The sequence below is a fragment of the Rhipicephalus microplus genome, chromosome X (assembly GCF_043290135.1).
Source record: "Rhipicephalus microplus isolate Deutch F79 chromosome X, USDA_Rmic, whole genome shotgun sequence".
In the NCBI taxonomy this organism is placed as follows: Eukaryota; Metazoa; Arthropoda; class Arachnida; order Ixodida; family Ixodidae; genus Rhipicephalus; species Rhipicephalus microplus.
Window position 1 is genome coordinate 20,489,138 of NC_134710.1, and position 15,482 is coordinate 20,504,619.

General features: G+C 48.3%; 1 protein-coding gene across 7 annotated transcripts in view; it reads right to left on the bottom strand.

Annotated features, from left to right (window-relative positions):
• The window catches only part of RhoBTB (Rho-related BTB domain containing), a 344,465-nt gene that overhangs the window by 32,784 nt on the left and 296,199 nt on the right, over nt 1-15,482 (bottom strand). For all 7 annotated transcript variants that reach the window (XM_075881928.1, XM_075881926.1, XM_075881927.1 and 4 more), the window contains one exon: nt 4,631-4,721. In XM_075881928.1, the coding sequence (XP_075738043.1) occupies nt 4,631-4,721 (91 nt within the window). The remainder of the gene's footprint in view (nt 1-4,630; nt 4,722-15,482) is intronic.

A 15,482-nucleotide genomic window follows, 5' to 3' on the forward strand; every position in this document is an offset into this window, starting at 1 on the left:
GCTCGTGTGATTGCGTACCGTGTAGCGTAGTCCGTGGCAACAGCAATCCATTTATTTCCGGCTGTGGAGAGTGGAAAAGGGCCCAACAGGTCGAGACCAACTCGGAAGAAAGGCTCGTTGGGAACGTCGATCGGCTGAAGGTAGCCGGCTGGGAGGGCAGACGGCGTTTTGCGACGCTGACAAGGCTCACAAGCGGCGACATAGCGTCGAACAGAGCGGGCAAGTCCAGGCCAAAAAACCCGACGTCGTACTCGATCGTACGTGCGAGAAACGCCCAAATGGCCCGTTATGGGAGCGTCATGGAGTTGATGCAGGACAGAGGAACGCAGGTGCGCTGGGATGACAGGAAGTAAGTCTGATCCGAAGGAATCAAGGTTTCGGCGATATAGGATCCCGTCTTTCACCAAAAACATTCGTACGGACGGGTCGCGTGGCGTTGACTCCAGTTTGTCAATGATGGCTCGTAAAGAAGCATCCCGACGTTGCTCTTCGCCAATGTTTAACAGCTGCGACACGGAAAAAACGTCCGTGATAGCGTCGGTATCGGTTGCTTCGTCAACAGGGTAGCGGGATAAACAATCCGCATCCTGATGTAATCACCCTGTTTTGTACATTACAGAGAACGTGTACTCTTGAAGGCGTAGAGCCCAACGAGCGAGACGTCCCGTGGGGTCTTTCAGGGAGGCTAGCCAGCAGAGCGCGTGATGATCCGTGACAACACGGAATGAGCGCCCGTACAGGTATGGGCGAAACTTGGCGACTGCCCATACAAGGGCGAGGCACTCGCGCTCCGTGATGGAATAGTTGCGCTCGGCTGGAGATAGTAGTCGACTTGCGTAGGCTATAACACGGTCATGTCCGCGTTGTTGCTGCAATAGCACAGCTCCTATGCCGTGTCCACTGGCGTCCGTGTGAACCTCGGTTGGGGCTAATGGATCAAAGTGAGCCAAGATTGGTGGCGTTGTAAGCAGTGTCGTAAGTTGCGAAAACGATGACGCTTGATCATGGCCCCAGGTAAACGACGCGTCTTTCTTCAAGAGGTCTGTGAGTGGGCGTGCAATGGTCGCAAAGTCCTTAACAAAGCGTCTGAAATACGAGCACAACCCCACAAAACTGCGGACATCCTTTGTGGTCCTCGGAACGGGAAAGTTCGTGACTGCACGAATTTTCTCTGGGTCTGGACGCACGCCTTGGGCATTGACAAGGTGACCAAGCACGGAAATTTGGCGACGAGCGAAGTGGCACTTGGAGGCGTTAAGCTGGAGTCCGGCTCGGCGAAAAACGTCCAAAATAGCTGACAAACGATCGAGATGTGAGTCGAATGTGGGCGAAAAGACAATAACATCGTCAAGGTAACACAAGCAGGTGGACCATTTCAACCCTTGAAGCAATGAGTCCATCATTCTTTCAAATGTGGCTGGTGCATTGCAGAGTCCAAAGGGCATCACCTTAAACTGATAAAGACCATCAGGAGTGATGAATGCGGTCTTCTCGCGATCCATCTCGTCGACGGCTATCTGCCAGTACCCTGACCGAAGGTCAATAGTTGAAAAATAGGTGGCACCGTACAGGCAGTCGAGGGCGTCTGCGAGGTAAAGGGTAAACGTCTTTTTTGGTAATTTTGTTAAGGTGACGGTAATCGACACAAAAGCGCCATGTTCCATCTTTCTTTTTAACAAGGACGACTGGAGACGCCCAGGGGCTGCATGAAGGCTCGATAATGTTTTTCGCAAGCATTTTGCCAACTTCATGTTGTAATATTGCACGCTCCGACGCCGACACACGGTAGGGGCGTCGGTGAATGGGGGTTGCATGGCCAGTATTTATGCGATGGGTGACAATGGTCGTTTGGCCTAAAGAGTTGCTGGCAAAGTCGAAAATGCTACGATAGCCCTCAAGAACGTGGCAAAGCGCTGAAGCTTGCTCAGACGTGAGGTCCGATGACACCATTCGCTCAATGTCGGCACCCCAAGAACGTGATGGAGTGGAACCACTGACTGAGCTGCAGCAATCGTCAACTCTGAAGGGCTCGACATGGTCATCTTGGAGAGCAGTAATTTTGGCCAGGGAGATACCCTGTGGCAGAACTTGGGTGGTGACTGAAAAGTTGACCAGTGGAAGGAAGGTGCGGTTTCTCTTAATCGTCAGAATCATATGCGGCACAGCAACCCCATGCGTAAGCATCACTGCAGGAATCGGGGCCACCATGTAATCACCATCAGGTACTGGCGGCGTGGAGGATAAGTCGACATGTGTGACGGAGTTAGGAGGTAGACGCGTGAAATCAATGCAGCAGAGGCTGGTTTGCGGTGGGCTAGGCGGGTCGGAAAAGAGGGGTAAATCGAGATGGAGAGAGCCAGCTGAACAGTCTATGAGGGCAGAGTGCGTGGCTAGAAAATCCATACCGAGAATGAGTTCATGAGGGCAATGTTCGATAACGGCGAAAAGAACGACAGTGCTTCTCTCCCCAATAGACACTCGCGCAGAGCACATGCCAAGAATTGCGGCAGTTCCTCCATCGGCAACTCGTACAGCTCGGTTGAGGGCGGGCGTGACAACTTTTCTAAGTCGGCGGCGAAGGTTAGCACTCATAATGGACACATGCGCGCCAGTATCTATCAACGCACTGACACGAACATTGTCGACAGTAACGTCCAAAAGGTTCCGGTTCGTTGTTAACGTTAATCGAGGATTTCTTACGAAGGTCGTCAACGCAGCTCCACCTCCAGAAGCTGCACGGCCTAGTTTTCCGGTCGGAGATGCTGCGAATAGGTCGGGGAGGCAGCACGGCGTTGTGGGGGCGACCGGGACTGACGACGAGCAGGGGACGGTGACCGGTCGTAGCGAGGTCTGCTGAGAGGTGCTGTAGGAGCGGAAAATGTGGTCGGCGTTGATGAAGAAAGTGATGGGGACGATTGGCGAGCAGAAGTGGTGGGATACTGAGGTGCATAATGGGACGGTGGAGCCCAGCGGCTGCGGCAGTGACGTGCGATATGACCAACGCGTCGACAGTTGAAACATATGGGCCTATCATCAAGGGTACGCCATTGGGACGGATTGCGTTGTATGCGAGGAGCAGAAGGGGGACGAAAAGAAGGTGCAGCAGAGTATACGGCAGGTACAGGATGTAGGCCGACATTCGATAGCTCTTGACGAACGACGGCTTGTATCAACGAAATCGTGGTCGGGGAAGGCGTAGGCGTCGGTAGTGGCGTGGCTACCGGTTGTGCTGCCTCGACCTCTCGACGAATGATGCGTGTGAGGTTGTCACATGGAGGGGCCTGGTGGAAGACGTCGTCACACGAAGAGGTGGCCGCTGTGTTCGGAAGGCGCACGATGTTTTGGGCTACACGGCGGGCTTTAGCTTGTTCGAGACGTCGGCATTCTTTAAGGATGTTGTCGATGCTCGAGATGTTGTTAAAAACCAGCAGGTTGAAAGCATCATCGGCTATGCCTTTCAAGACGTGGTTAACCTTTTCGTCTTCGGACATGGACTGGTCGGCCTTGGAACAAAGGGCCAAAACGTCAAGAATGTAGGAGACGTACGATTCGGTAGAAGACTGGGCCCGTGTGGCAAGAGTCTTCTTCGCAGCGAGCTGACGACCAGATGAATCGCCAAACAGGTCACGTATCTTTTCTTTGAAGAGATCCCAGCTCGTTATGTCGGCTTCGTGGCTTTCAAACCATGTTCGGGGAGTGCCGTCCAGGTAGAAAAGCACGTTGGCGAGCATGAGCGTGGGATCCCAGCGGTGAGTTGCACTGACGCGCTCGTACCGCTTCAGCCAAGTGTCGAGGTCGATCGTACCATCACCGGAGAAAGTGCCGGGATCCCGGAGGTGCGGGAGTGTGACGTAGGTGGTGGCTTGGACTGACGAGGGCGGCGTAGAGGAAGTACCAGCAGTCGAAACAGTCTAAAGCTCACCGATGGTGCGACCGCTGCGCGTCTCCATCGAGGTACAGGGGTCGTCCACCTCCACCAATAATGTTACGAGTAACTTCTTTAATGATCTATTTACAGCGCACAGAACTCGACGAGTAAGATGGCGCCAGACCAGCATCCAACGGAAAAACCCACTTCGTCCTCCTCTTTCTTGCAGCCGTGTTTAGCCGCATTTTCGTATCAATATTAAGCAAGGATTCGTCTTAACAGAGTTTGTCTTAATGGGAGTTTACTGTAGTACTTTACTAATACACGAAAAATCGTGCTGCTGTTTAGTCTCTCTTTAACCATATGAATTAAAGGGCACTCTTACTTATCTATGGCATGAGAAATGTTCATGCCTAAATGGCATGACGAATGTTCACTGCAATGCATACAAGATAGCAGTCCAGGCATGCTTTGTTCTTTCCTACTATCAATTGAAAGATGTCACATATGTAGTTAAATAACTTGTTTTCTCAGGATGTCATACAGCAATCTGACAAACAATGGCAATAACACGAGCGCCAAAGGGATAATACAAGGTACTGCCAAAGCCTCCACTGGATCTTAAAAAACCAAGAGCAAAAGATGAGGAACTGAAGGCATAGAATCCTAATCTTGAAGGCATAGAATCCTAATCTCATCTAACACAAAGGTAGTGTATGTGAGCACACGACTGTGTTTGGTCAATACACAGCTGTGACTTACCTGCAAATCTGGGATAGAAATTAAATCTGCAGCATCCTGAATTTCCGAAATAGGACAGTTTGAAGTGTCTACTTCTCCTGTGTACAAATACCTGTAAAAAGAAAAGTATTCAGACCAGTTTCTTCAATAAGCATTATTCAGACCAGTTTCTTCAATAAGCATTGTACAAAATTTACATGTGCTCAGTCTTATACCTTCATTTCACCAGATATTACAGGACAACAATAGTAACGATGTTCCAATAAACTTAACAACTCTTCCACAATCAGGGAAATGGGCGGCAAGCGGAGCCTGGCACGGGCGTGCCTGACGTACTGGTTTTTAAGACAAAAGCCTTAGAGGCATTATCAAATGCGAAAATGGACTGTGTTTGCAGCATCAACATGACTGGCATCACCAACATGACGACATCGCTATATGCAGTCATCATGTCGTCACAGATTGCCAAAACTTTTGATGTCATCATGACGTCACATAACGTGACATCACCACATGGCATCGCCAAAGGTGGGTTAATCATGGTGGCAGTGCAAAAGCATGTGATGTGCAAGAATCTTGCAATGCCTCTGATCCTGGAGGAGTGCAAACATTCGTTAGATACAGGAAGCTTTCAAAAGGAAGCAGGGGAGTATTACTAGATTACTTGAAAAAAAAAAAAAGAGGCTTTTGCCTCCAAGTTGTTTTACAGGAACTCATAAAAGACACCATGACTTTCCTTTCATTCTTTTTTTCTTTCTGTTTCAATTTTCATTAATAAGTAACGGCCATCCCTAGAACAATGTGTTGAAGCTTAATCGGCTTAGCATCTTTCATGTTCTTTCCAGCATTCGTCAACCTGTACAACGACCCAACGAAAGTGCCACCGTGTGATCAAGGTAACGCGGTTGAGGAATTAAATTTCCTCGCAGTCGGAATTTTCCTGGCATGTGGAATTTCTGATACCAAAACCTAACACGTCCAGTAGATTCCCTTGTACTCAACTAACATAAAATATTTCAATGAAGCACCTCTAGCAAGTATACTGCTTCCCAATTGTTTGTTGCATTTTCCGTAGTATGTATTAATGTGCTTGAATTGAGTTAACATTGGGCAGGCATAAGTGTGTGGCTTAGTGTTCAAGGCATTCGCTTTCAGATTGAGGGGACTGGGGTTCAAACTCTATTCCCAGAAAGAGAAATTTCTTTTGGAGTGCAGCTCTTAGGCGCCTATTTCTGCGATGAATGCTGCCACCATTGTTGATGTAACCAATGAAGGGAACGAGGATGATAGAGAGAGTGCCTCAAGGAGTTTTCTGTTGTGAGAGCCAGCGAGCAGCTGTGTTAGCACCTGAAATGCTTCATGCCTGCTCGCGCTTTTTTTTGGCAGCACAACACATGCCTCTCGTGCATGGCCACGAGAGAGTGGGTTAACCTGCGAGGCCTGGGAGAAGATGATGCATGCTGGTCAAAGGGACACTTTGTGAGTGGAGCACTTTAGTGTGCCTGTAAGGGTCCTGTAAGCACAGCATCTGCGTCAGCCAGTAGTGGCAGAAGTTGACGAAGGCACGTTCACCACTTCACGCTGACTTGAAAACTGAACATTCTATACTTGCAGTAGTGTTGTGTCACGTTGCCTTGACACATTTGCGTTTGCACAACTTATCTAAACACCTTACTTATTGAATACTGCCGTGGCAACCAAAAAGCTGCTGGCAGTATTGAAAAAATAAATAAAAATAAATAAAAAATAAACACCTGAACAGCTGCATTCAGAATTCGCATTAGGCGGTATTGTAACCATCAGTGAATTTTTATTCATCAATTATTCGGTGTGTGCCAGCTGTGGGTGAGGAGAGGTTTTTGAAATTCACCATCACCAGTTACAAAGTTCAGTCAATATACAAGCTTCACTTGAAAAGCTAGTGCACAGATGTATGGATGCGAATAATGGACATCATAAGGGCTATACATTATATTTGGTGCTTTTTCTACAATGTTAAAAAAATATGGTAAGTGAACTCTCACTGCTGAGTATTTAAGAAGTTAGAAGACTAAATTCTGTATCAGCAGTAGTCTTGCTTTCACTTGATATCATCTTGCAACATACAAATGAAAACAGCTCTATGTAATTCGACCACTGTGAAATTCTTTCATACTGTAAGATGCCCAAAGTTTTGGACATTCTTGTACATTGACTTCATGGCCAGGGCATGTGGCAGGCCAGCGCCTCCTCTATTTTTTTTTTCAGTGCCTGGGCGAAGAAGCGGAGTACAATGAGAACTAGCTGCCCGCATTAGGGTGGCTTTCACTGCAGTAGAGTCGCCGCTGCACTGTGGCTCACTGAAAGACATGCGGGGTCTGCATTCGCAGTTCTTATATGGTCGAGTTTTTGGTCTTATTCAGTGAAGCACTAGTCGCATTTGGCAACAAGTCTTTTTCAAAGGCATGTGTTGTTCGTGGCTATTGCTGTCGAGGGGCGCCTTCACGTGTCATCTTCCGTGCTGATATAAAAGTGCGGTCAAGAGATGCTCGTAAAATTGTTCTTGGGCTATTATGCTAGCTAGTCTAATAGTGCGTTTTTAACTGTCCATGAGTCAATTTTTGAAAGGACGATTTGCCGGTAGATAATACAAAAAGCTTGGGCGCTTAAAGAGCGCAGGTGTACCCTCATGTCTATTGGCATAGCAGACTACATGCAAGCGTAAATTGCAGGTGCTAAATAGCACGAAATGTCGCTAGACTGCCCCCATGAAGATACGTGATCTTTAGTTCTCAGTGCAAATATTTCGTCATGTACATTTGTTGCCGCTCTGAGGAAGCAAGAAGTGGTGCATCAAAAAACCAGACACTTTGCCAAGTGATTGCATCATTTCATTGCCTAAAGATGCTTTATTGTGATGGTACAAAAAACATGTAAAGACAGCTCCTTCTTCTGCACACTTCTTGTAAGACTGCCCGACGTACGTGAAGAAATGCTGTTCAGTTTGTCACACTGTTGACCATGAGCTAATATTACACACGTGAAAAATGCGGCCTGCCATCAGCGCTGTCACTTAGTAACAACATGCTTTGCAAACATGCACAGAAATATCAATGTGAGAATAGAAAGGGCATTCGGGTGAAAGCCTTAGATGCCTTAGACGCGGTTGTTTTGCACTGCCGCCATCATCTGTGGGTAGATAACGGAGGCAATGCAACACCACGTAAGGTAAAAAAAAAAAAGCTTTCGGAGGGGGCGGAAAAGAACAATACACGTAACAACGAATGAAGGAAGAAAAAAAAACATAGCTTTTGCCAACGATTCGTCTTAGGTAAATGCATAAGGTACCCTGTGGGCTTTTGTTTTCAAGAGCAGGTTTAGATCACGGTGAGTCATGCCTTACATTTACTTCATCATTTGAACAGCTCAAAATAAAAGCATTTATAGTGGAGGCAAACCCCGCGTGTCATTCATGCGCATGCCCCTCTCACAGTTTTGCATACTTTTGCGAAAGAAGCTTTTATGTGAAATTTTTAGCAGTGTCATGCTTGTCGGTAACGTTGAATGCATATTCTCATGCTACGTTCAGTCATTAGCTTAAGCTGCAAATGTAAAGAGTAGTCTGCAAATACCGATGGTACTGCATCCTCCTAGAGCTGCCGTTTTTTTTTTTTCTTCTATGGAGTCTTCTGGTCACAAATTACAGCTACATACTCGTGTATAGTTCGAAGTTGTATTAGGCGACCAATTGTCCAGCCTGATTGCAGCAAGCCACCTCTCCCGCACACCTGCTGCAGCTCGTATTTTATGGAACGAAAGCCTGTCAGTGTTTTTTTTTTCTTTCCGCTCGATTTGCAAAGTATAACGCAACCATATGACATGCCAGGGTAGTCGGAGCCTGTGGTTGCGAATGGCTGAAATATAAAATAAATCACGAATACCATCAAATTCAAGTGTATTTTTTGCACTGGCATCGTGGCCAGATAGACTGCATTCGGAATATATGTACCTGTTGAAGCCTGCGAGAAGCGCGAATGCACTTAAATTCCAATGTAAACATAAATTAAAGAGCGCCAGCTTCTCATAGTCTACACCCGCAGTGCCGTCACACGGCAATGGGAAGCGGCGGCGGAGCACGTACTCGACAGCCGCAGGAGAGCATTCGCCCAGGCACTAAAGAAAATATAGGAGGCGCTGGGCAGGCAGTACATACTGTAAAGGCGCCCATGTTATGAGGCATGGCCAAAAAATGGGCCGTTGGCTGCATATGAATGAATGCATTAATGGTATAATAAAGATACAGTAGTACATTACTTTCGAAGCTTTTGTGCAACATAATTGCTTTACTTTATTGCAACAGTAATTATAAGGACACTCTATCCAAATTTTTGCTGTAGGCATAGCCGTTTCTGTGATGTTTCACATACTGAAGTGCAAGCATAACAGACATTTATGAATGACTGTGCGTGATGTTGCTATGCACATATAGAGCTCTTGCAGCTTATCATGAAAGTAATCTGTCTTACATCTGTTGTATGGGAAATCATATCAGCAGTACTTCGAGTGCAGCTTCTTTATGTGTGCCTCATTGCAATGTACAATGTATAGGAGATATGCTGAAAGGCAGCACAAAAGTGCTTGCTGCCCACTGCTAACTATCTTCACTATGTCAGCACTGTGACATTGAGTGTTTGCAGTTGTCAAGTATGGTCTACTCATGTTTGTCTATGTGCTTGTGACACTATACTTGTTTATTTATTTAGCAAGCGAAATTTTGAAGCAATTTATGCAAGTAATGCCACCAACAACTTTGTGCAGTAGTCCAAACTGTATGTACTCGAATGTAATGAGAGTTTTCTTTCCAGATTTTTGCTACTTAAAGAGGGACTCTCTTGCTACAACTGAACACCGAAATTCTATTTGTTCTTCTTGGACGTAATGAAAAGTTACCCCTTGCACTACAATCATGGTCACGTTACAATCCAGTGAATACAATACTTTAATATTGCTGACTCTACCTTTTGGGTATAACAGACTTTTTGTTTGCATGATCCTACAGATTTAGCCCAATTTAGTTTGAGCCTAATTTGTAAAATCTTAATGAATACCTTTAAAAATGATTTTATGATTGTGATTGGTGTATACAACATTGTTGTCTGAATTACATGTGGCCAACAGTTGTGGCATAAGATTGTTGGCATAAGCTATAGAAGCACCTTATTATTCAGCCTTCACCTTTTGTGATACAGGAACACTGTATCAAGAAAAGGAAGTGGTCGATATACATACAACAAGACCATTCTTCTACTGCAATTATAATTAAAGCTATTGTCACTGGAGCCTTTGTGTGAAGATAAAAGCTGGACTGTTGAATTTAGATGGTTGTCTATATTGATGCGTGTGTACTGGTGGACCAAAACGACGATAAGGGTATTTGGCGGACACCAGGTAGTGGAGCTCTGGCTGATTGAAGATAAAGAAGGCGATCTTGCTGTTTGGCTGCTGAGAGTCCCTGTGTCAACATTAATCTGCCTTTGGTTCACGCTGTACCGTGACACTGGTGGAAGTGCTGGGACGCAACCCTACCTAATGCTCCATACTCCCACTGGGAGCCGTTCATCTAGCTCGGACGCATTGTCACCCATTGCAACTCCCGTGCACCGGTTCAGTCGGCGGCTGATAGGCCTCGCTCCAGAGTTCACGCCTTCCACGGAACCTCGCAAGTGCCGACTACCTCTCCAAATGGCCAACGCCAGTCCGCAACCGGCGCCCCAAGGCCCCCTGCCAACACAGCCTTCACAGGTAACCATCTTTCAACCGCTGGTTCCCTATCACTTTAGTGGCGGCGCCCATGAAGACGTGGACGACTGGCTTGAGCACTATGAGCGTGTCGCCAAGATTAATCTGTGGCCTCAACAAGAAAAGCTCTCACGCGCCTATTTCTACCTTGACGGCGGTGCGAAAATTTGGTATGAGAACAGAGAAGCCAGTCTGTTAACTTGGGGCGACTTCCGACAACAGCTTGTCGATACGTTCACCAATGTCGATCGACGCGACCGTGCACAGCAGCTGTTGGAGCTACGGGTTCAAAAACCCAATGAAAGCGTTACTATGTTTGCTGAAGATATGACTCGTCTTTTTCGTCGAGCTGACTCGAACATGAGTGAAGATAGGAAGTTGACCTACCTCATGCGCGGCGTTAAGGAGCAACTTTTCGCCGGGCTACTGTGCCACCCTCCAAGTACCGTAGTTGACTTCATCAAGGAGGCTACGGCTATCGAGCGGGCGCTCCATCAACGATGCAGGCAGTATCATCGAATGTCTAGCAGCGCCCCAATCAATGCTGCCACCATACCTGAGGATCAAAGCTCCCTGCGAGACCTCATTAGGGAGATAGTTCGCGAAGAACTGCAAAAGTTCCGAAATCCAGTTGCTCAAACCCCCGTTGCGTCCGTCGCTGAACTGGTACGGGACGAAATCCGCCACGCATTTTCTACTGCTGGTCCTGGTGACGAGCACTGTCCCATGAGCTATGCCGATGCTCTGCGACGTTCACCATCTGGTACATCGCCGCCATATCACCCAGTACCGACGGCCCATACGTCACCACGGCAAGAGCAGACCCTGAGCCGACCGCCAAGCCAACCGACGTACCACCAGGCATCCACAGCAGCACCATGGACATCGTCGCAAAAAGGGAGGTTCAAACGTCCACCCCTCCGAAGAACAGACGCATGGCGCACAATCGATCGACGTCCACTATGCTTTAACTGCGGAGGTGCAGGTCATATTGCCCGTCATTGCTGGCACCGCAGTGATCCGTTCCGCCCTCTTCGAACATGGTCTGACGATCGACGTGCGAACGAAGAATACATACCACGCCGGGAGAACGCCTCTTTCCATGGAGCCCGTTCTCACTTTTACGAATACCGTACTTCTGACGAGGAGGCAATACCTACCCGCCAGCCAGGTTTGGGACATCGATCCCGCTCTCCTTCTCCTGCTCATTCACCTTCGTCACACCGACGTACCTCCACGGACCTTAACGCAAGAAGGTCACCCAGCCCGCGACGGGGAAACTGAGGGCGGCGACCTCCGGGGGTAAGGTTGCAGGCCATGAAGATGACGACGAAAAGCCCCCATTACACGACGCTGTAAATGCGACAAGGCGTGAGAGCGACGACATTGTCACCGCTGACCTGAGTGTTTTTCTTGACGGCCAGAAAGTGACAGCCTTGGTCGACACCGGTGCCGACTTTTCTATCATCAGTCAGGACCTCGCCATCCGCCTCAAGAAAGTGAAGACACCGTGGACAGGCCCTCAAATAAGGACGGCAGGTGGTCAGTTATTGATGCCCTCTGGAAGAGGTACAGCGAGAATTGACATAGGAGGTTCTTCTTTCGTTGTTGCGTCGTTCGTCGTTCTCGCCGCATGCTGCAAGGATCTAATTATTGGTATGGACTTCTTACGAGAGTACGGCGCCATCATCAATATCCCAGACAGTTTGATTACATTCCGCAACAGTTCGGGTGCACCTGATTATACACAGGCACGACCAAACCAATTGCGTCTAACTGATGACGATGTGGTTCTCCCTCCTCGGTCATGCACGCTTGTTTCTGTGGCAGCCGCTGTCCAGTTTGACGGCGAAGGAGTAGCAGACCGAATAACCTCGCTCCTTTTCACACACGGCATTTCCGTCGCAAGAGGTATCGTCAGTGTCGCCGCTGGACGCACGGACTTGCTTCTGACAAATTTTAGTGATGAGCGCCGGCACCTTCCAAAAGGCATGGCCGTCGCTTACTTCGACGATATCACAGACGCAGAAGGCTGCTTGGCAGTAGTCGACGAGACGCCAGAACTTGATTCGACACCAGTCCTTGACGTTAGCACTGCTTTGCCTAAGAACGAGCGAAAGAGGCTTCTTGAGCTACTGGCCGAATTCAAAGACTGCTTTTCGACAACTTCAAGAGTTGGCCGCACGCCTCTCACCAAGTATCGAACAATTACCGAGGACATGGCGAGACCAATTCACCAAAACCCCTATCGCGTGGCTGCAAAGGAACGCGAAGTGATACAAGAGCAAGTCGACAAAATGCTAGAAGATGACGTCATTCAGCCCTCAAAAAGCCCCTGGGCGTCACCTGTAGTCCTCGTTAAAAAAAAAGATGGCAGACTGCGCTTCTGTGTAGATTACCGAAAACTCAATCAGGTGACAAAGACAGATGTGTATCCACTTCCTCGTATAGATGACTCTCTCGACAGACTTCGACATGCTCGTTACTTTTCATCGATGGACCTAAGGAGTGGGTATTGGCAAATCGAGGTAGACCCGAGAGACCGCGAGAAGACTGCTTTTGTGACACCAGATGGCTTATATGAATTTAAAGTCTTGCCCTTCGGTTTATGTTCAGCGCCTGCTACCTTTCAAAGACTTATGGATACCGTACTTTCTGGGTTGAAGTGAAAAACCTGCTTGGTCTACCTGGATGATGTCGTAGTTTTCGCCGCAACGTTTGACCAGCACCTTAAAAAACTTGAGGCAGTTTTACAAGCCATACGGTCTGCGGGCTTGATGTTGAAGCCTGAAAAGTGCCACTTTTGCTATGAAGAGCTGCAATTTCTTGGCCACGTTGTCAGTCACGCAGGCGTTCGTCCTGATCCTGAAAAGATCGCAGCTGTTGCACAGTTCCCGGTGCCGAATGATAAGAAGGCTGTCCGACGATTCCTCGGACTATGTGCGGATTATAGGCGATTCATCGCAGACTTTGCACGCATCGCATCACCATTGACCCGCCTCACGAGAGAAGCTGTTGCTTTCCAATGGAGCAACGAAGAGGAAGCTGCTTTTAAGAACCTCCGCCAGCGACTACAGACGCCTCCAGTGCTTGCCCACTTTGATGAGAAAGCCCCAACGATGCTACACACTGATGCCAGCAATATTGGTTTGGGAGCTGTGCTTGTGCAGCTGCAAGAGGGCACAGAAAGAGTAATCGCCTATGCAAGCCGAACACTAACACGCGCCGAGACCAATTACTCCACGACTGAGAAGGAATGCCTCGCCGTGGTATGGGCGGTCACAAAATTTCGTCCGTATTTATACGGCCGCCCTTTCAAAGTCATCAGCGACCACCACTCGCTGTGTTGGTTGACAAATCTTAAAGATCCTACCGGGAGATTAGCGCGTTGGAGTCTCAGGCTGCAGGAGTACGACATGACTGTCATACACAAGTCAGGAAAGCGCCACATGGACGCCGACTGTCTATCCCGCTCACCCATTGAATTGGCAACTCTATCCAATGAGGAGGAAACAGCATTTCTCGGCGTGCTTGACTCAACCGCTATTGCACAGCAACAACGTGGCGACCCTGAGTTACTTGCACTAATTAATTACCTGGAGGGACGATCTCAGAAGGCACCAACTGTTTTCGTAAGAGCGCTGTCATCATTTTGCTTACGGAGCGGAGCACTGTACAAAAGAAACTTCTCTTCGACAGGATCTGCGTATTTGCTCGTCATCCCAGCAGCCCTTCGCTCCGAAGTACTCGAAGCATGCCACAACGAGGTGACTTCAGGCCACTTAGGTTACACAAGAACGTTGGCCAGAGTACGGCAGCGCTACTTCTGGCCAAGACTGACCATAGCCGTAAAACACCATGTTCGTACTTGCCTCGACTGCCAGCGACGGAAGTCACCGCCGACTAAACCAGCTGGCCTCCTGCAGCCCGTGCAGGTCCCAAGAACACCATTCGACCAGATTGGCTTGGATATTTTGGGCCCACTTCCTACTTCTACTGCTGGGAACCACTGGGTTATTGTCGCGACTGATTACCTTACCCGTTATGCTGAAACAAAGGCTATCCAGAGAGGTACAGCAGCGGAGGTGGCACAATTTTTCATCGAGAACGTTGTCCTGCGGCATGGTGCACCAAGTGTCGTAATCACAGACAGAGGAACCGCATTTACGGCAGCTCTTTTGGAACAAGTCCTCATGCTGAGTGGCACAACCCATCGTAAGACCACCGCCTACCACCTGCAAACGAACGGGCTTACAGAGCGTCTGAACAAAACAATTGAAGACATGCTTTCTATGTACGTAGACGTCGAACACAAAAATTGGGACGAAATCTTGCCATATATCACATTTGCATACAACACTGCCAAGCAAGAAACAACCCAGATGACCCCGTTCAGCCTAATTCACGGAAGGGAAGTATGAACCATGTTAGATGCGATGCTAGCGCACGAATGCGACGACATCGAACCGGATGCCAAGATGTTTACAGAACGAGCGGAAGAAGCAAGACAACTAGCACGCCTGCGAATCCAGCAACAACAAGAGTACGACGCGAGCCGCTACAATTCTCGCCGCAGAACAGTCGTCTACCAGACCGGCGACAGAGTATGGGTTTGGACGCCCATACGAAAACGAGGACTCTCTGAAAAGCTACTAAGGAGATACTTTGAGCCATATCTAGTACTGCGACGACTGAGTGATGTTACCTACGAGGTCGTCCCCGACAGTTCACATAGTACGAGACTTCGCCAGCACCGTCCTGAACTAGTTCACGTTGTGCGCATGAAGCCTTATGAAAGGTAGTGACTGCGCAAGACACTTCTTAAAGAACAGAAAAAAAAAACTGCACTACTGGTTTAGCATCGGGGCGATGCTCATTAAGAGGGGGGGGCAAATGACGCGTGTGTACTGGTGGACCAAAACGACGATAAGGGTATTTGGCGGACACCAGGTAGTGGAGCTCTGGCTGATTGAAGATAAAGAAGGCGATCTTGCTGTTTGGCTGCTGAGAGTCCCTGTGTCAACGTTTATCTGCCTTTGGTTCACGCTGTACCGTGACAATATAAAGAGCATCTCAATGAAAATCAAACCATGTC